The following is a 22,002-nucleotide window of genomic DNA, read 5'->3' on the forward strand; positions in this document are numbered from 1 at the left end:
GGTAAGTTGAACACACAGCTTCGTTTCCTCAACCTGACTCTTCGTGCCAAGCTCTCCCCCACTTACCCTCTTCTCTCCATTCCCTCCATGTAGCAGGGCTCTCCACTCCTGGCGTACACACATCATGGCTAAGCCACTTACTGTGGAGTGTTTACTTTTAAGAATAAGTATCAGCCAAACTTTCTAAATTTAGTGCCAACATGTCTTGCTTTCAATCAAGAAACAAAAGAGCATAAAGCTAACATTTCTCTAAGTAGTAACACCTGTAAGTTCTTTATTGTTGGATTTCCAGTTTTACATTTTTTTGTGCAATACTGGTGTTAATCTTACTTTCAAAGCAATATTCTTTTTGATATTTAATAAAAGTAAAATAATATTTTACTTTTTCATTTTTGCTAATTAGTGGTTTCCTAAGCATTGCAGAAAAATCTAGCTTTAATTTCTCCCCTTTGGTCTAAAATATGTTTTAAGTTCATTATTGAAAGACAGGGGAACATTTAAACTAGAGTACCAAAAGTAAGAAACAAATGAATGAGATTTTTTTTCTTAAAAGTCTTAAAATTTACAAAGAGACACATAAACATAACAAAGTCCAATGAGATGAGGGTAAAGCTAAGAAACAATTGTAGAGGCAACTCATTCATAGATTTGCTATGAGAACTTATTAATGGCATTTAACCAGTTTTCCCCTTCACCTGTAAAGTAAGGTTAATAGTGTTAGTATGTAGACTAAATCATTGCAAGGATAAATAATAGATGTAGAGAATCGTATTGTGAAGCTTAAGATAAAAGCCAAATATTACATAAAAGTGAAAACAAACACACTGAACATTACTCTGCTCAAAAACAAGTCAATTTAAATTTAGAAATAATACCAAGTCTTATAGATCAAGATCATTTTTATTACTTTTTGTTCTTTATTAACTTGAAAAGGAAAGAGCTGATAGATGAAAGGATGGGTAGGTAGGAGGTAGGTAGGTAGATAGATAGCATCAAGATATAAATATTATGGGGAGAAGAGACAAATTTCCCATGAAGAAAAACCCCAAATAACTTATGGAGATACTTTACCCAAATGAAGGGAAGCATAATCTCCATTTCTTAAGTATGGAATACACATACTGACTTTCACAGAGAGAAGGGGAAGAAAGAGTAATTTTATAGTGGAGAAACCTGACAAACACTCTATCAGCCAGGTGATAAAAGTCAACATCAGTAGTCACAACATGTTGATAGGATGTACCCTTGATATGATGAAAATGGCACTTGGTATGATCTTCCCCCCAAAAACACATAACCCCCTCTAATCACGAGAAAACCATAAATGCCAGTAGAGAGGGGCATAGTAAAGTATACCTGACTGATACTCCTCAACACTGTCAAGGATATCAAAAACAAAAAGTTAGAAACTTTCACAGCCAAGATAATAAGGTAATTGTCACAACAATATCAGCCACTTTAATTAATTGAATTTAAAGACTGCATCCAATAACTGTGGAATACATATCCTTTTCATGCACATGGTACATTCACCAATTTAAACCGTAAGCCAGGCCATTAAACAAATCTCAGCAGATTTCAAAAGATCAAAATCTTGCAACCATATTCTCTAACCAAAGCAGAATTAAATGTTGACACCATCACAACTAGCTACAGTAGAATCTTCACAGGGGAGGCCCACATATTTGGTACATTTTCAATCTCCCCAGGTGATTCAAATGAGAGCCAGTGTTGCAAACCAGTGATTTAGAGATAACAGCGACAGCTAGCAAGGGAAATGGCCAGAAGAGAGAGAAACAGCTGCATCTGGTGAGCAGGGTGGGGATGGGAACATAAGGAGAGCAGATCATTATTTTTCATATAAGTTCTTCTCTATTATTTGATTTTTTAATCACATGTGTGTATGGCTTTGATAAAATTTCAAGTTTAATACTGAAAATTTCTTCCTCAGAGATGCATTCCCCGAGCTCCCTTATGTGAGTGGATTCTCCACTGTCACTCTCTGTCTCTGGACCCTGTCTTTATCAAGGTATCTATTCTAATTTTAAGTTACATATTTTTGTATTTACTGTTTATTGTATGTCTCATTCTCTAGCTTCTAAGCTCCACAGGGAGATCCATACCTGTTTTATTCACCAATATATACCCAATATCTAGCACACAGTAGGTGTTCAGTGTACATATTAGTTACATTAATGAATTATTAAATGGCCATATTTATTTTTCTTTTCTACAACAAACATGTATTACTGTGACAAGAAGAAAAATGATATATTTTAAAATAAATAATTTTATAAATCCAAATGGATGTGGTATCTACATTCATAGTTAAATTCCTTTCTTAGATTAGGCAGTTAAGGATAAAAAGAGATTCTGACCAACAAAAAAAGAAAAAAAATTTATGAAGTGATCGTGTGTTAATTAACTCAATGCGGGAGAATTCTTTTATAATGTATATATATCAAATCACCACCATGTGCACTTTAAATGTCTTACAACTTTATTTGTCAATTATACCTCAATAAAGAAAAAAGGAATTTTTTTAATGAAAAAAGTAATACAATGCATTTTCAAGGCTCATTTTACATTAATTTTACAATAATTTTCACATTATTTATAATTTACATTAATTATATTGTTTTCTAAGGTCTTATGCTCTTATTTTATGGTCTTTTACTCATAAATATTTTTATAAAATCTAAAGATTTGTGGGGAAGACGAAGACACTTAGATTAAATCTTCATGTTAGGAAGTAATTCTACACATGTGTTGCTTTCAATAGTAGATAGCTTGCTATTTTTCTACTTTTAGGGAAAGATTAATTTTTGGTTTGTAACTAAAAGATTTTTCCCATTCATTTCTCTTTTCTGCTCTATATATCTAATCTCTAGACACTAAATTGACCTAGGTTCATGGAGGAATGACAGCTGTTTCAACCTAGTAACCTTTGGAAGTCATTTCTCCCTTCTTCCCATCCTCCCACAAATATAGTAGATGGTGAAAGCCAGTTAACATTACGTTTTTTGATTACTGTGTTTCTTCAAACATTATTAATATTTACAAGAAGAAAATGTCTTAATTTTGGTCACAGCTTTAAAAATGCCCTTTCGTTTACACCAAGTTACTAGTAGAAGGCATCACAGTACTCATTGGACTGGTTTTTGTTTTGCAGCAAGTGTGCAAGTCCCCTCCAGTGTGATGATGAGCAAACATGTTTACCATCCACACTGTGTATCAAACCAAATCCATGTTCATCCGTCAACAAAAGCCACATTTTGTGTTTGTGTTTTAAGAGTTGAGCAATACATTATATCCTTTGGAATTAACTGAAATCTAAGATTTATAATAGGCTGAGAAGATTCAATTGCATAAAGGTGCTATTCACAAAAATCTGTAGCAATTAAAGCTATGGTGGTTTTAAAATTTTACCATTTTCTCAAAAAACAAACTCCAAAAAAAAGAAAAGCCAAAAAATAATTTAAGTTACAGAAACAAAACAGTTAATAATATCAAATGGTTTCTGTTTCTCGTAATGTTTTAGAGGACTTTATACTGCAGGTGTTCCTGATTTCAATGTAAGTAGGAACAACTGTTAGTTTTCCCCAATGCCTTGAGATCACCAAGAAAGAATTGTCTTATCCAGGCATCAACAATCCCTTGACACTTAGCCCTGACACAAAGATCTCCCTCTTCTTTGCACTGAAAAAAAGGAGAGGGGCTGTCTGCTCCTTAGCTGACAGTGTCTTTCTGCCCTATGCCCTTCTCCACCCCCAAAGTGGCTTCTCCTTTGCATGAAGATTTTCACCAGTTTCTCTTAGTGCAGCTCCTCCAAGAGCCAGAGCTCACTTTACTGATGATCTCCATCTGCAGTGCTTCACTATAGACCTCTTCTCTGAATGGTGCCTACTCCCAAAGTTTTGATGATATCAAGCTTTGGATCTCCTCCCATTTAATGGCATTTTGCCATCAAAGTGACTACAAGTCTCTAAACCTAAGTTCAAAGTTTGAGTTTTCCTAGGAAAGGGAATTCTGATTGACTTCTTATATTCTGATACATCAAGAATATCTTGGGTCCAAATATCAAGGTAATAAAACATTTTAATAAAATGAAGGACAAAAACCACATAAATAATAATTCAATAAATACCAAAAAAAAGCATTTGACAAAAATCCAACCCCTTTTATTAAAAATGTTCAATAAACTAGGGAAAAAAGGGAATCTCATTAACTGATAAAGGATGTCTATGAAAAACCCAAAATAAGCATCATAGTTAATGGGGAAAGACTGACTATTTCCCTCTAAAATTAGGAAAAAAGCAAAGATGTCTGTCCACCCCACTTCTATCCAACATCTTACTGGAAGTACTAGTGAGGGCAATTAGGCAAGAGAGAGAAATAAAAGATATTCAGATTGGAAAGGAAGAAGTAAAACTATATGTGCAGGTGACATGATCTTGTGTATAGAAAACTTTAAAGAATCAATTTTTTAAACTATTTGAATTAATAAATTAATTTAACAATGTTACAGGATACAAGATCAATATGCAAAAATTGTATTTCTATTCATTAGCAATGAGATTATTTGAAATTAAAACTAAGAAAACAATTCCATTTACAACAACAAAATACTATTAGAAAAATAAAATGCTTAGATATAAATTTTGCAAAAGATGTAAAAGATGTACACAGAACTCTACAAAACATTACTGAAGTTAGAGAAGATTTAAATAAAGGGGAAATAGTCATGCATCAGGAAATTTAGTATTGTTAGGATGGCAATATGTCCAAATTGATCTACCCATTCAACACAACCCCTATCAAAATCACAACTGGGGTTTTTGCAGAAAATTAATAAAGTAGTGCTAAAATCCATTTGGAAATGCAAGAGACACAGAATTGCAAAATCCACTTTGAAGGAGAAAAAAGTTGAAAGAACTCACACTTTCTGACTTCAAAACTTACTACAAAGCTATAGTAATCAAGGCAGCATAATACCGCTTTAAAGGTAGATATACAGGTCAGTGGAATAGAATCAAGAGTTAAAAAATAACCCTTACATTTATGTCCAATTCATTTTCAACAAGGATGTCAAGACAGCTCAATGGAGGAAAGAATAGTCTTTTTGACAGTCCCTTCAGCAAATGGCACTGGGAAAGTTGGATGGCCGCATGTAAATCAATGAAGTTAGAAAACACCCATAGACCATACACAAAAATAAACTCAAAATGGCTTAAGGACTTAAACATAAGACACTGTAAACCTCCTAGAAGAAAACATTGGCAAAACATTTTCTGACATAAATCTTACCAATTCTGTCCTAGGGCAGTCTATCCAGGCAATAGAAATAAAAACAAAAATAAACAAATGGGACCTAATTAAACTTACAAGCATTTGTGCAGCAAAGAAAACCGTAAACAAAACAAAAAGCAACCTACGGAATGGGATAAAATATTTGCAAATGATGCGACTGCCGAGGGCTTAATTTCTAGAATATACAAGCAGCTCATACAACCTAATAACAACAATAACAACAAAAAAACCCCAAATAACCCAATCCAAAAATAGGCAGACTACTTAAACAAGCAATTCTCCCATAAAGACATACAAATGGCCAATAGGCACATGAAAAAATGCTCAATATCACTAATTATCAGAGAAATGCAAATCAAAACTATAATGAGGTATCACCTTATACCAGTCAGAATGGCCATCATTCAAAAGTCCACAAACGATAAATGCTGGAGAGGGTGTGGAGAAAAGAGAACCCTCTTACACTGTGGGTAGGAATGTAGTTTGGTGTAGCCATTATGGAAAACAGCATGGAGACTCCTTTAAAAACTGAATATAGGTCTACCATATAATCCAGTAATCCCAATCCTGGGCATGTATCTGGAGAAAACTCTAATTTGAAAAGATACATTCACCCCAATGTTTACAGCAGCACTATTTACAATAGCCAAGACATGGAAACAACCTAAACGTCCATCAGCAGATGACTGGATAAAGAAGTTGCGGTATATTTATACAATAGAACACTATTCAGCCATAAAAATAAATAATAAAATAATGCCATTTGCAGCAGCATGGATGGACCTGGAGATCATCTTTCTCAGTGAAGTAAGCCAGAAAGAGAAAAATAAAACAACCATATGATATCATTTATATGTAGAATCTAAAAAAAAAAAAAAAAAAAAGAAAGAAACAAATGAACTTATTTACAAAACAGAAACAGACTCACAGACATAGAAAACAAAGTTATGGTTACCAGAGGGGAAAGAGGCTGGGAAGGGATTAATTGGAAGCTCAAGAATTGCAGATACTAACTACTATATATAAAATAGATAAACAAGTTTCCACTGTATAGCACAGGGAACTGTATTCAATATCTTATAGTAACCTGTTATGAAAAGGAATATATGTATGTATATGTATGACTGAAACATTATGCTGTACACCAGAAATTTACACAACATTGTAAACTATACTTCAATTTAAAAAGCAAAAAAAGAAAATAGTCTTTTCAACAAATAATGCTGATGTACCTGTGATATCCAATGCAAAAAAATAAAGTTTGAACACCTACTATATACAAAAATTAATTCAAAATTTATCACAGACCTAAATTAACAGATAAAACTATAAAACTCAGAAGGAAACATAGGAGTAAAACTGCAATTTTGAGTTAGACATTGGTTTCTTAGTTATGGCAACAAAAGCACAAGTGACAAAACAAAAAAATTAATTGGACTGCATCAAAATAAGAATATTTCCTGCAAATCATAGCATCAATAAAGACAAACCACAGAAGGGGAGAAAGTGAAAGTCATTTATCTGATAAAGGGCTTGTATCTAGAATATTAATTTTAAAAATACTCTTACAACTCAACAATAAAAAGACAACCAATTTTTAAAATTTTACTTCTATGAAGTGTAGTTGACTTACAATGTTAGTTTAGTTTCAAGTGGACAGCAAAGTGGCTCAGTTATACATATGCATACATATTTTTTTCAGATTCTTTTCCATCAGGCTATTACAAGATATTGAATATAGTTCCCTGTGCTATACAGTAGGTCCTTATTGCTTATCTATTTTATATAGTGTGTATCTGTTAATCCAAAACTCCTAATTTATCCCTTCCCCACCCTTTTCCCTTTAGTACCCAATTTGTTTTCTATGTCAGTGAGTCTATTTTTGGTTTATAAATAAAATTTGTATCATTTTTTAAGATTCCACATTTAAGTGATATTATATGATATTTGTCTTTCTCTAAAAGATGACCTAAGTTTAAAATGGGCAAAGGATTGAAAAGACTTTTCTCCAAAGAAGACATACAAATGACTAATAAGCACATGAAAAAATGTTCAACATAATATTAGTCATTTGGGAAATGGAAAGCAAAACCACAATGAGATATTACTGACACCCACTAGTATGGCTATAATCAAAAAAATAAACAATAACAAGTGTTGATAAGGATGTGGAGAAACTGGAACCCTCATACACTGCTGGTGGGAGTATAAAATGGTACAGCTTTGGAAACAGTTTGGCAGTTCCTCAAAATGTTAAATGCAGAGTTATCATATGACCCAGCAAATGCACTCCTAAATATTTTATTTCCAAGAGAAATGAAAATACATATACTTCTACACAAAAACTTGTATACAAATATTCACAGCAACATTTGAATATTACTTGGCAATAAAAAGAAATTAAGCACTGATGTATGCTATAACGTGGATGAGTTTAAAAATATAATAGTAAGTGAAAGAAGCTAGTCACAAAAAAAATACGTATTATATGGTCTCATTTATATGAAATGTCCAAAATTTGAAAACTATAGAGACAGAAAATAAGTGATTACCTAGGGCTGGAGGATTGAGGAGGAAAATGAGAAGTAACAGCTAATGGGTACAGGATTTCTTATAAGAGGGGACAAAAATATTTTTAAATTAGGTTGGGGATGGTTGCAAAACCCTTTAATATACTAAAAAATATTAAATTGTATATTTTAAGTGGGTGAATTATATAGCATGTAAATTACATCTCAAAAATTCTGGGTTTTTTCTACTTTGTTAACTTTTGAGGGGAGGAGGCAATTAGGTTTAATTTTATTTATTTATTTATTGAAGGTACTGGTGATTGAACCTAGGACTTCTTCCATGCTAAGCACATGCTCTATCACTGAGCTATATCCTCCCCTGAATTCTGTTTTAAAAAAAAATAGAATCTCCTGGCTCAGTCAGTTCTTGGTGGTGGTTGTGGCTGTTGAGAGAAAGAGGGTGGTGACAACCTAAACTCAGTAGACCCAACCCTGTGTACTCAGGTCTCTTCCCAGAAGGGGGCCAATTGTGATGAGTTTGGAAGCAACCCCAAAAGATATCTTCTATATTAGGAATTTCCATTTTAAAGAAATAAATGAAAGACAAATCACGAAACCTCAAGAGTTAGGCATGGTCTTAAGCAAGTGCTCAGAGCTATAATTATCCCTCACGTAACACAGTATTTGTATTTTCTTTAAACCATGACATGGCTCAGAAATAACTGAATTTTCCACATCTTTATACCTAAGTGCAATTTCTAATTATTACTTGGCTGCTCATGTAAATCCTAAGTAAATCTGTGGTGTTTCGTTTCCCTTGTATCACTACAATACGAATAAATGTAAATAATTGTCATGTCTGATTTACCTCGTATTTTGTTAAGCAGCTTTTTTAAAGTAAATATTGAAAATAGTTGTGCAAGTTTGAACAGGTGTTTACCTAAAGGAAGGCTTTAGGTCTTTAAATGCAGGAATGATTGAATCAAAGCAAATTACTACCTTAACTATGCTGATTTCCTTACATTAAATGATACTCAATTTTAACTGTCCTACTTCATGTACGTTTTCATTATAAATGGTCTTAGATTAATTCTGGATGTAAGTGGAAATAAAATATAAACAACTAGATGAAAATAAAATATAGGACCTCAATAAATGAGTGAATCAAATTTCACTCCAGACAGAAGTACTGGACATTCCTTAAAATGAGAGTAGAATTTTTCAGAGAAGGATCTGTTAGGTACTTGGGGCGGTAAGAAAAACTCTGTTAACCCAGTGAGTTAGAAAAAACATAGAATTTTTAAATAACATTTTTAATAGGCCAGTGGTCACATTATAAGAATGCATTTTTAGGCTTGGTCAGAGTTGCAGAACATTGAGATGTGTGTGAAATGTTCTCTCTTTAAATCAATGCACTTTTTGTGAAGGGGAAGTTTTTGCACAGCATCAGAACCAAGCTGCCTCCAGGGCCCTGGCAACTTTCCGTCTATAACTCAGTCTAAGGTACTTTGAGGCAGGGAATTCTGCTTTAATAAAGTTCAGCAATAAATCATTCAGACTCTTCACACTTATCTTCAACATCAGTCCCTTCACTGAAGGTATTCAGTCCATTATTGAAGCCACCTTCTTAGTCATCTAACATCATTTTTCAAAGCACATTATTGTCATGTCTGTCTATTTGAAGTATAGCCCTTTTTTGAATGTAGATATGAGTTTTATCATTAAAAATTTCATCCTAAATCACGAGGATTATTTGCAGAACATCAGGTCGGTTGGTTTTTATGTGTTTTAACCTTTCAAAAAGTGATATTTAAAATTTTTCTTTCAACAGTGTATCTCAAAGATGGCCCTAGACCCAGACATCAGGGTCACCTGAGAACTTGTTAGAAATTCACATTCTCAGACTTCACACAGACTTACCACTGAATCAAGTTCTGGGGATGGGGCCCAGCAAGCTGGGTATTAATAAGGTGATTCTGAGGCATGCTACAGTTTAAGAACCACTACTTTATACTACTTTATACTATCTAACTTGCAATTATGAGGTCATTCCCTTAAAAATAATCTAGTTAAATTATGTGTGCCTCTTTTTGAAAACTGATTTTGCTGCTATAGGAACTGTTCTAAAAACACGCCAACCAATGACTATTTCAGTCATTCCTGTCATGCCTCATCCCTAGACACTGCTTTATTTTCTATATAACATGTTAATTTTCAGACATTGTACACTATTTGTTCAGTAACTGTCTTCCCCACTAGAATGCATGCTTCATGACAGCAAGGACTTGGTTTTGTTTGTGGTTGTCTCCCCAGCACCTTGAGTAGTGCCTGATCCTGTTTGAAATGAAGGAATTATTGAGATAATTTCAGGCTAACACGTCTTCGTGAGCTAGTCTAGACCACATAGCTAAACATAAGTTCAAAGAATCAAGGAGAAAATGGCTAAGCTTTGATTCAAAGTTGCTCACTGAGGTTTCCTACTAAACCAACAACAAGCAGTACAAAGAATTCACATCACGTAAGGACACAGATAAGTGGGCACAGCTCCCTTCATTGCTCATATAGCACCCAGTCATTGGGTGGTTAACCTCCTGAAGGAAGTGAGGAAAACACTAGGTCAAAGAAGTTCTGGTTTTTGGGCTCACTCAGCTCAGGGAAGACCCCAAGACTACCTACCACCACACAGAATTCTTGATAGGCCTCTGTTCCATACTTCTGTGTTCTGTTCTCTACAGAATCGTACTCCTGTGCCTGGTCACAGCCTTCCCCCACTCCACAAATAGTTCAGAATAAGCCAAGTGCACTCTGTGACATAAGTTGTTCCAGAAGTTATCAATGAGCCCTCTCTTCTGAGGGAAAATTGATGGAAGTGAGAGAACTCTACTCCAATATCCCCCTGTTCTGACTATCCTCCCATCCCTGTCTCCAGGGAGGATCCTTTCATAGATCCTTTCATATTCGAGGCATTGTCCCTCAGGATCCCTGTGACTGAAGATGGATAGAACATCAGTGGCTCCCCTTGGGCCAGGCTCAACTGCTGAGTCCCCACCAGAGATGCCTGACCCAGGGGGGAAGTCAGAGGCTCTAGTCAGCACGGTTCCATCTTTGGATACCCAACTCCCTTTAATCAAAGCCAGGCCTGCCCCCATTACTCCATCTTCTCCCAGAAGCTGAGACTTTATGTCATTGGCATCTGTACTCTAAGACTCTCAGAAAATCAGGAGTCTAATTATTATACTGGGTCTTGCCTAGAAAGAAACTTTAATACCAGGAATGAAAATATTTTTGTGGCCAGATCATGTTGATCATGACAAAATTATTTCTAATTCATTTACTCAAAACAGTATAAGGAAAAGCTAAACATTCAGTGACTCTCATATTCCCTCTTCTTGATGAGATCGTCAAATAGTTTCCTTACTTGTCTCCTTTAAGTAAATTGTTTTCTCACCAAGAAATCAATATATAGGTATTTGAATTTTTCCAGGGTTAGAGCCTGTACTCTATGTTCATTTATGAAGTTGTTTTGGATCTGATTCCAAGACTCATTTTTGAAAAATTTTCCTTGACTTGTTGATTTTTGTGTAAAATTCCATAAAATAATGCAAATCAAGACAAGGGTCTAAAAACAGAATGGCTATGAGGCCACTTAGTTCACCCAGTAAATTCTTAGGCATCTTAAGAGGAGAGAGCATCTCATCCTTTTTTTTTTTTAACTAGCAAAACTAAAAGCAGAAGCCAGCATCTTACTTGTGTACCTCAGCTTTCATATTAGGTGAACTAAATGATCTCTAATGTCCCTGTCAGTGTTTAAATTCTGTTCCATGGTCCCCTCCAAACAGCAATTATATATTTCATTGGATTAATTGACTTGAACGACCATTTCTATAAACTGTACCTGCTTTAGATGAAGATGACAGTGGCTGGTATTTCGGATATCCACCAACTGTTTGAACAGAAAGTTCTTCCTCATCACTGTTGTCTGCCCTGAGCTCATCCCTAGACTTCTCCATCTGCTGTCACTCCCTCGATAACCTAATCATTACGTATAGCCTTAAATGCCATACATAGACTGATTTCTCTCAGCCCAACTTTTCCCCTGAACTCAACTCAAACATCCAGGGATTAGATCATGGACATCTTTGGGAGGCCATTATTTTGCCGCCTCCTTAGGATGAATTATAATTATCCCAATAGTCTTCAAATGAGCTTCTTTGCTTCCACCCTTCTTTCCCCATGCCGACCCTACTGTAATTCTCCCAAAGAAACCAGAATACTTCACTCATTTCAAAATCTAAGTATGATCATGTGACCCCTTAGGTGAAAATACCTAATGACTTCCCATCTTACCCAGAATAAAGCCAAAGTCCTCAAAAGCCTAAAGGTGTTATCTCTTCTGCTCAGTGTCCCCATTCCCCTCCCCCTCATTCACTCAGCTCTAGCAACACTAGCCTCCTTGCTGTTCTCCAACAGTCAGGCACATTCTCCCTCCCTCCACCCCAACACACAGAAACTTTGGACTTCTTGCTCCCTCTACCTGGATTGCTCCTCCCTCTGGTATCCGTAAGTCTTGTTCCCTCACTTCCTCAGGTCTCTTCTCAAATGTCACTTTATCAGAGCAGGCTTCTCGGACCAGATCACTTTGCCTAAATAACATCACCAGCTCCTAGTCTCTGTCTGCTCAGGATTGAATGTTTACATCCTCCCTCACCAACAAAATTCATATGTTGAAGCCCTAGCCCCCAGTGTGATGGTGCTTGGAGGTAGAGCTTTGGGGAGGTGATTACATGAGGTCATGTGAGTGGAGCCCAGTGGTGGCATTAGTGACCTTACAAAAAGAGGACCAGAGCCTTCTCTCCTTGCCAAGTGAGGATAACAGCAAGAAGATGGCTATCTGTAAATCAGGAAGAAGCTCCTCATCACAATCCAGCCATGCTGACATCCTGAACTTGGACTTTCCAGCATCCAGAACTTGTGAGAAATGAATATCTGTTGTTTAAACCACCTGCCTATGGTGTTTTATCATAGCAACCCAAGCTAAGACACTATCTTTACTCTTCTTCATTTTCTTCATAGCACTTATATATGTGTTTGCTTAGTATTTATCTCTTCTCAGGAGAAAGATCCTCAGGGCAGGACTTTTGTGTTTTAGTCTTTCCCTGATTTCTCAGTATCTGTATTACTAAGATTCTTAGTAACATTCAATAAATATCTGTTGAATGAATGAACCTAATTTTTTAAGTAATGCAAAGTCAGTAGTTTGTGTCGTTAGTTCACAGGCGAGCTCTCCAACCCCATTCCCCAGAAATGGACGATATATAAGCAGTTGGAGTTGCCAGTGGCTGACATAACAATTATAGGTCTATAATCTAGAAGGCAGTAAGAATTGTAATTTAAATCCAGGCATAAGACAAATGGAAAAAATACATATAGATAATTTTTTAACTTTTCTGTCATTGAAGCTCATACATTATGAAAATGCTAACTGAGAAGTGGAGAGGCAAAGGACTTTTAACAAGCTGATTGTTTCTTGAAACAACTAAGGGGTTTTTGGTTTTGTTTTTTGTTTTTTGTTTCCTGATCCTGAACTGTAGTAACTTTATATTTGAGCTGATAAAAAGGATTCTGAACCATCCAGTATATTTTTTAAGAGTCCATTTGTTAGACAAAGTATGAGGAAATATGCTCTATTTTATCACTTTTGTGTGTTTGTTTTCTAAATGGCCATTTAAATACAGATAACAGTATGCAGGACAAACTGGCGAAGCAGGTTCTGCCACCCTGCCCAGCTCTCCTGTTACCTGATCTCTCCATTCAAATGGCATTCAGATGGCAGAACCAGCTATGCAGTGGAATCCTGCCCACGCTGAGCCCCCAAACACCAGAAGCAGCCCTCATGTTGAGAACTATGAAGGTTGGGACAAATCACTATTTGACCTACTCTTCTCACAAAATTTCACAACAGAGTAGAAAAAGGAAGCCCAGACAAAAGAGAATAAAGAAAAGTCAAAGTGAAGGCACCATACAACACTTAAATTTTTCTTAGAAGATGAAGCCAAAATGGGAAGCGTATAGCTCAGTGGTAGAGCATATGCTTAGCATGCAAGAGGTCCTGGGTTCAATCCTCAGTACCTCCATTAAGATAAATAGATAAATAAGCCTAATCACCTCCTCTCACCAAAGAATTTTTAAAAACAAACACAAGTAAAATAAAAATATTTTTTAAAAAGATAAATCCAAGAAATATAAAACATGAATGTGAACCCAAGTTTTATCCATGGAATTCAAATAGACAGTTTTACTTTCACCCAGATTTCCAATCTTGGTTTCTGCCCCCCAAAAAGAGGAACACCCTAAAATATGAATACTCTTTTTCATATGGGATATGCCTTTTTCTTAAAACAATATGTTTCATACAAAGTTTGCTTTTTCTGTGGTTATTCTGTTTAAACATATAGAACTATATATAATTAATATAAAGATCACAAATTTTACAAATTATATGTGATCATTACAAACAAATATGTTTAGCACCTATTTTGTCGATAGCCCATTGCCTCCGAGAATCTGCATTTTCCTTTGTTTTATAGCCTGCCGTAAGACAAGTGTTTAGGAATTCTTAACCCTAACCTCTCCTAATTTGTTATCGTGGCAGCTAGAATAAAAGTTTTCAACAGCAACAAAACTAAGTGTCCTTCCAGGACCAGGGGAAGTGAGTGATGTATTGAAACATTCACCCAGAGACCTGGCTTCTAGGCCTACAATTTTTAAATGACTATTGAGATCACTTAGAAGGTTCCGATGACACTTCTTATTGTAGAAAATTACTTAACTTCGTAAAGTCTCCTTTTCAAACTTATGAAAGTAGGGCATTATGTAATTATAAAATACCTAAGTGCTTCCTAGGTCCCTTCCAGCTCTGAAAAGTACATAATTCAAAGCTGCTAAAAATAAATACTTTAAAAATTGACTGTGACATATGTGTGTATACACATAAATACACACACTCACGCGCGCGCGCGCACACACACACACAGTTTCGTGTGAAAAGGGGAGGGAACATACAGTATTTTGTACCAGAACTTTACAGTGCATCAGTATCAATTTTTTTGTTGTTGTTCCTGAAAAAAATAAGTTTCAGGAGGAGGTGTTTATGAGAAGCCACGTTCAGGAAACAGTTTCAGCTGCTCCCGCTTAGCCTCCAGGCTCTTCCATCTGGTTAGAGGGCAGTGTTTTTGGAGGACCACATCCTAGGTCAACTGGGGACCCAGCGGAATTTGTAACCCCCGTTGGCTGTCCGGATGGTGAAGGCATTGCCCTGGGGGAAAGCGAGGGTGCGGATGGTGCTGTGGCTGCGGATAGGGGTGCTGAAGGAGCCGCCCTCCTCTAGCTCACTGTGGCTCAGGTTCAGCGCGCTCCGGCTGCAGTCTGTGCGCAGCCCCCGGAAGGCGCCGTGCAGGTTCCCGGGCCTGCAGTCGGTGCTCGGCTGCTCGGGCTGCAGCCGGAGCCGCTTGGGATCGCGGCTCTGCAAGGCTTCATCGCAGCGCTGGGAAATCTCCCTCAGGATGGCGTCCACTTCTGCGCAATCCTGCCCCGCAGCGCTGAACAATTCCTCCAAGCTCCTTTTGGCAGTCGCCTTGAGCAGGAAGGGCTCGGCTGCCGCCATGCAATCCCGGGACTGTGTGATCATCAGCTTCTACAAAAGATGGGGAGGAGCGCCGCCCTGGGGCCAGCCAGACTCGCCTTCCGCTGGGCGCTCAAAGGAGACCTGGGCGCACTTCAAACGGCGCGACTCAGCTGACTCAGACGACCCCTGAGAGTGATTGACTCAGCGAGCTCCCAGCGGTCCTCTCCTTTTCCCGACCCCCGCCGGGTTCCAACACTGGGAGCAGGGTAGGGGGTGCGCAAGAACATTTCCGACTTCCCGCCGTGTTCTACACACCCGCGCCCCACTTACATCCAGCACCGAGGCCAGGTGCCGGGTCCGACTGGCGAGTTCCTTCAGTTGCACATTCCGTTCCTTCAGCGAAGCGATCTCCTCCTGTTTCTGGGTCAGCGTCACGTGCAGCTGCAGGAGGAGACCCAAACATTCAGACGTAGGCTACCGCTCGGTCTTGTCTGTATATTCTGCAGGAATTGAACCCAGATCCTAACATCTGTTTAGAAACTGAGGCCCCAAGAACATTTACACTGATGAGAATAATAATCAATTTATTTAACTTTTTTAAACAAAGCATTTAGATAAAATGTTTCTCAATTAATCCTCGGTGTGAAGAACATTGACTTGGGCAACAGGTAGATCTAGGTTCTGCCTCTGAAATTCAAACTTCCTATAACTCAGTTTCCTTAACTGTACAATGGGGCTGGTAATAGTACCTAGCTCAATGGCTGTGGGTATTAAATGAGGAGAAAGTAAATTGGTAAGCACAATACCAGTCATATAGAAAGCCTTCAGTAAATTTTGTTAGCCCTATTAAAAATCTGGTGGGTAAGATTATTCCCACTTAGTGGCGTTGTAAACTGAGATAGAGCCAGTGGAGGATAGAAGCTACGTGAACCACTCCCTGGACCACTAATTTCAACGTCCAAAGGGGCAAATTCCCGCTCCTGCAACCCCCACTTCTGCCAGGAGATCCATACCCTGTCCCCACCCCAGGAATCCAGGATGCCAGCCCAGTGTCCCTACTTGGTTATTCTCGACGAGCGCGTCCCCCAACGCCCTCTGGTTCTGGTCGGCCACCTGCTTCCAGTACTGCTCTGGCGGGGGCAGGTCGGGAGGGCGCAGCGGCGGAGACTGTAGGGCCCGTGGGTCCAGCGGCGGAGAGAGACAGGACCCAAACGGCAGTACGTCGCAAGGAGAGAAAGGGAAGTCTCCACTGGCCAGGGAAGGCGACATCAAAGAAGATGAGTCTGACGAAGAGAGCAGAGGAAGAGAGGGGCTGGGTTTGCAGCCTCAGACTCGTGCCCGGCCAGCTAGAGGGAGAAAATGCCGCTCCGGAATGTAGGGTTTGTGTGGAGATTTTTTTTTTTTAAATAAAGTACCCCTCACTCTGCAATTCCTACGATCCCCAGACTCTTCTTGATATCCTGTACGTACAGAGCAGGTGCTCAATAAATGCCTGTTGAGATGATCTGGACTGAATCGCCACGGTGGCCAGGGCAAACTTGCCTGAAGTGGTACAAATCCTTTGCTCTGCAGCTTCCTGACCACATCACAGCGTAGGGCTCCCTCTCCCAGAACTCACACGGGTAAACTGAGAAAGTGCAATAGATCCAGCGATACATCATCTTCATTAGGAAGGGGGGGGGGTGCCCTAAATATGGAAGAGCCTGATCCTTTGATGAGTTGCTGGCGAGTCGTTGACAGGCGCTGAGTTTACCACCTTCACGACCACGAAATCTGAACTAGTCTGATTTGAGGAGTGGAGGATACCCCTGCTGTTAAACTGCAAAGAGACTGCACTTGCCTGCGATGAGATCATCCACCGTGTCTCTGAAATCCTGCAGATCGAAGTCAGCTGCCGTTGGCAAGGAATGGTTCTGAAATAAACCAGAGGTGTAAACTAGTTAATGTGGAGTCTGAAACATTTCCTAGACCGACAGTTATCCTCCCCGGCTCGGCGGTGGGTCTGCATGCACTCAGGTTCGCAGCCAAAACTTATACCTGAAAATCAAAACCCTGTCTGAGACACGGTATCCAGTAGGCTTGCACCGCCATGACGGGGAGAGGGACTCAAGAAGCGCGGACCCGGGCGCGAGGGCCCTGCCGGGCCCTGAAACTGCGCGTGGCTCTGTGTCGGGCGGCCGTCCTTGAGCTTGTAGCACACCTGCCCGGCGCCCAGCCTCCAGCAGCCAGCGCAGCCCCGCGCCGCCTCATTGGCGGGCCTCCAGCCACCCAGCAGCCTCCCGCGCGTTCCTAGTGCGCCCGCGCAACTTCAGCCCCGACTTACCTCCCACGGACCAAGGAGCCACCTTTCTAAGAGCTGGGAGCTCGGTGTTCGAACACTCCGTCCTTCCTCCCAAGACCCGCCGGCGTGCAGGGTCATCAAAGCAGTAACTCGAGGCCACATACCCCAAGTCTGAGGGAGGCACAGCTAAACCACGTCCACCCCAGCCCGTAAAGGAAGGGAAAGGGTGGACTAAGATATGAGTGGCCAGGAATGCTATGGAAAGTTTTTCCTGTAGCACGCAGCAGACGTGGCCCCTGCTGCTCTACTGTTTCTCAAAAAGTTGGAATTGACTTTTTCTGTATGGCGTGATCACCTCCAACGTCTTGAACTGGACAGTCCCCCGAGTCCCTGCAGTGTGCCTGGGTGCATGAGGGGGAGGAGACAGTAAAAGGTTGGAGGCCAGGAAACTTCTTAGTCCCTAAATTCGTGGACTGAGTTAACAAAACTCTTTTGCGTCGAGTCTCTCTGTTAATTTTCACACCGATGTGGGAAGCAGGTAGGGCCCAGGAAGTGACTCCTCCTCTGGTGGAGAAGCTGAAGTTCAGAGAAATTGAACTGCCCAGAGCCACCCAGCTCTGAAATAGTGAAACTGGAGTTTCTGTCCCAGAATGCTGGTGCCTATTTCAGTCCTCTCTTCTCTATACCGCATTGCCTCTAGCTTTCTCTCTCTTTTAGGAAAGCCTGGCTTGCAATGAAGACAGCACTGGGAAGGGGACAGAGGTGTCTCAAGTGGCATGCTGTGAGGGATGCATCCAATATGTGCATCAGAAATATCTCTATTCAACTGATTGCATTATTATCGGATTTTTAAAATTCCTTTGGGTTAATCATACTCTTCTCCCAAAAGCCCTTCTTTACAATTTAGATATTTCTGAGAATAGGAATTTATTCTGACACTAACTTCAAAGAATGTACAAGTATCTGTTTCCCTCAGGGAGGAGAGCTTCAACCAGGAAGCCTTCTAGCACTAGTTGGGAACTGAGGCTGTTAGGGGAAGGGGGCTTAGAAAGGAAGGACTGAGGGCCCCAGATGAATCCTAAAGCATGAATTCTGCCCTGGTTGAAGGAGTCAGAAATGAGAGTCATTTTCCAAGGGCTAAAAGGTCTTCCTCTCAGTAGAGGTTTGAGAAGAACCCTAACCATTAAGATACTGGAAGCCAACTCAGGGATTGGGGCCCAGGAAATACATCCTCCTGTTTTATCCCAGTCTTGCCCCTTTATGGACCTCAAACACTGCTAGAGCATTCCCTCTCTCTGTCCACTTACCCAAGAGGAAAAAAGGCTGGGAAACGTGACCAGAGCGTGCACTGGCCAGGGATTTCCCCCTGGAATCTTTCCCTAGGGGTCTATTTCCCCCTGCACCAGCTCTGCCTTCCCCAGGACAAGTTCTGGACCTCTTGGGCCATCTGGCATGAGCTCTGTCCTTGAAACTTTTAATCCTATCTTCCAATTAGATTTTTAAAAAACTTGCATTTATCCAACACAGACAGGAGAAAGAAAAAAAAATAAGACTAACCCAGAATATGATGTCAAATTTATGTTCTCTATACAATAAGCAAAAATTCAGCACAAACCTACTTGGTTTTTGTTACATGCAAAATAAACATGTTGGAGTAAGGGAGTGATGTAGCCCTCTGGGCCAGTTGAAAGATGCTCAGGTTGTCTTATCTTATTTGAGGATCCAGATCTAAAAAGAATAATAGAATAATAGAATGGCCCCTGCAGGGCAATGCCTACTCTCACATCCTCCCTTAACAATCTCTGCTCTCGTTGACCACGTGCCCTGAGTCTAGGACTCTATCCCAGTTCTAAGAAGCACTTACAGAAGGCCCTGGGAAGCTTTGCTCCACCACCGACCCTAATTGTGTGTGTGTGTGTGGGGGGGGTGGTCATATCCTCTGGAGAGTTCTGTACTGTGAAATTTCATATCCCCAGCACCTGCTTCCAGGAAGCTGGAACTTACACTCTTCCTGCAGGTTGCGTCTAACTAGGATCTCCTGTCCTTCTGGGCACCAGGCCTCAGATGATGCCACTCCATCATCTGCCTGGGAGTGTCAGCCCTGGCAAGCGGTAGAAGTGGGATAATAGTAAGTGGGAGGGAGGATGCCTCTTTGCCCCATGAGGGTTGTGACAGTAGTCTTTGGAGGGGTGAAAAGGCCCTTAAATTGCTCAACTGCTGAAGGGCTATCTCTGCAGAGAGGAAAGTTTTCAGTAAGATTTCTTCCAGAGACCTTTGTTTTTCTTCCTGCTTCCTCCAAATGTAAACTCTTTTCGTTTATTCCAATCTTGACTGAGAAATTATCTTCCGATCGCTACACTCCTTAGACATCCAGGGAATGAAAATGGTTAATGAACAGCCCTGTAAGGGCTTGTTGGGAAAACAGACTGCACGAGTGTCAGGTGCCCAGAACGCAACATTGCTCCCACCTACCCGCCTTGTGCCGCAGTGTGCAATCTCCACGTTGCTTTGTCGCAGCTCCAAGGAATAGATGGGGAGGGGAACCAGAGACTTGTCTGGCAGGGGAGTCCTCCAGGTGAGCCTGCCTGGCGCAAGTTGGTCAAAACAGCTCTGAGAACACGGCCACCGTTAACATACTAGGAGGGAGGAGGATGTTCCTATCCTTGAGGCTCGGATTCCTGCAGGACATCTCCCCAGCTAGCCAGAGTACCTGCGCTCCCCACCTAAGACTATTCTTAGCGGAAACTCGAGAAATGACTCCCGAATCGAAGTCTGGGCTAAGAGCCGCAAGGCTCTAGCGGGAAGAGGAGGTACCTGTAATGCGGCCGAGTCACCACTAGGCGGCGCGTCGGACCCGAGTAACGAGGAGCAGTCAGCGAGGTCCTGCAGGTCTATGGTGGTGAGGGCTGCGCAGGGAGAACCAAAGATACGCGCAGAGCGAACCCTAAGCCTCTCTGCAAGGGCTTGCCGTTGGCACAGCTGCCAGGACGTCGAAGTCCCTGAGAGAGAAGCTCTTACGAACCGCGCGCGCCGCACCCACCCAGCGCCAGGAACCCGAGGGATCGCGTAGGGGCCAAGGGGCTCACCTGGCAGCGCAGCCGGCTCGGCGTCTGGGGGATCCTCGTACACCGACACCGGGCTGCCGCCGCTGCGACTGGGAAATAACTTCCGCGGAGGGTCGTACTAGCCGAGCACAGAAACCGTGAGCGCGAGTCAGCTCTCAGGGCCCGAAGCGTGCGGACCCCGCCCTGCCCCGGCCCGCGGCCCCACCTTCCTCTCCGGCTTCCCGGGCTTGCCGAAGGGCCGGTCTCGCGGATCCAGCATCCTATTGGGGCAAATGCTGTCGAAGGCCCGACGACGCGCAGCGGCGCCCCCGCACGCCTGCATCCTGCCTCCCGACCCGCTTCGGCCCGGGAGCCCCACGCCGACTGCTCGGAAGCCGCGGCTCGGGTGGGATGGCGACCCCACACCCTGCGCTCCGCCCGACGCCTGCAGGCTCAGAAGCCGGCCGGAGGTCGGGGAGGCGCGTGGCCGGGGTGGAGCCAGGGGAGATTGTGGAGGTACGGGAGGGAGGGCCCAGTGAAGAGAGTATCGTGGCGCGGGAGGGGCGGCTCGCGCTTGAGCGCCAGAGGTGGCGCCTTCAGCCCTCGACAATCTGTGCGCGGGCGGAGGCGTTAAACACAACCTGGCAACACGGCTTCCCTCGGGAGCCGCGAGCGCGGGGCTCGGGCCCGCGGGCGCCCTTTTGGCTAGCGTTGGCGCCGCCACCTCTCCGCCGCGCCAGAGGAAGGGAGGGAAGGAGGAGCGGACTAGCCCTACTGGTCCCTAACGCTGAGTATTGCCTTCCCGCGTGTGGACAGCGGGAATGAAAAAGTTAACGATTCTCATTTTCTTCCCACCCCAGCCACCAGGCACGAAATAAACTTAGTGTCAATCGCCAAAGCCAGACTCCAGCATTTGCTCCGCCCTGAAGGATTTGGTGGAGACTCCCCCAAACAGCCCGAGATTACAGAAGCACCTTCTCCCAAGGTTGGGGAGGACTCTTGGACTTGCCTTCCACTTGGTCTCTCTTGGTCTGGTGCCTAGAGCCTCCTCCATACTCTTAGCCCCGCACTTTCCCGGGTAGCAGCGCCTGAGCTCAGCATTTTAAAGAGGGGCAATTAAGAAAAAGTGACATCTACAAACTCCCCTTCAGTTTCTGAAAACGATACAGTGGACAGCCCCAAATCCCCTAAAACCCCGCGTCTCTCCTCCGGAAGTCTCGGCTGTCCCTCGAA

General features: G+C 41.6%; 1 protein-coding gene across 1 annotated transcript; it reads right to left on the reverse strand.

Annotated features, from left to right (window-relative positions):
- Positions 1 to 14,022: 14,022 nt before the first annotated feature.
- On the reverse strand, positions 14,023 to 21,362 carry MCIDAS (multiciliate differentiation and DNA synthesis associated cell cycle protein). The gene is made up of 7 exons (XM_074358233.1): positions 20,996 to 21,362; positions 20,812 to 20,908; positions 20,540 to 20,631; positions 17,285 to 17,357; positions 16,504 to 16,727; positions 15,775 to 15,885; positions 14,023 to 15,513 (listed from the first exon to the last, which is right to left on the reverse strand). Exons 1-7 carry the CDS (start codon positions 21,110 to 21,112, stop codon positions 15,073 to 15,075), a joined length of 1,155 nt encoding a protein of 384 aa, XP_074214334.1. The 5' UTR covers positions 21,113 to 21,362; the 3' UTR covers positions 14,023 to 15,072.
- Between the last annotated feature and the right edge of the window lie 640 nt (positions 21,363 to 22,002).

Source organism: Camelus bactrianus, chromosome 3, assembly GCF_048773025.1.
Source record: "Camelus bactrianus isolate YW-2024 breed Bactrian camel chromosome 3, ASM4877302v1, whole genome shotgun sequence".
Taxonomy (NCBI): domain Eukaryota; kingdom Metazoa; phylum Chordata; class Mammalia; order Artiodactyla; family Camelidae; genus Camelus; species Camelus bactrianus.

Coding starts and splice junctions, on each gene's coding strand:
- MCIDAS (XM_074358233.1), bottom strand. CDS start 21,112: ATGCAGGCGTGCGGGGGCGCCGCTGCGCGTCGTCGGGCCTTCGACAGC. Junction 17,358..20,539: donor GTGACTCGGCCGCATTACAG/GTACCTCCTCTT, acceptor GGTTTATTTCAG/AACCATTCCTTGCCAACGGC. Junction 15,514..15,774: donor ACCTGGCCTCGGTGCTGGAT/GTAAGTGGGGCG, acceptor CATCTTTTGTAG/AAGCTGATGATCACACAGTC.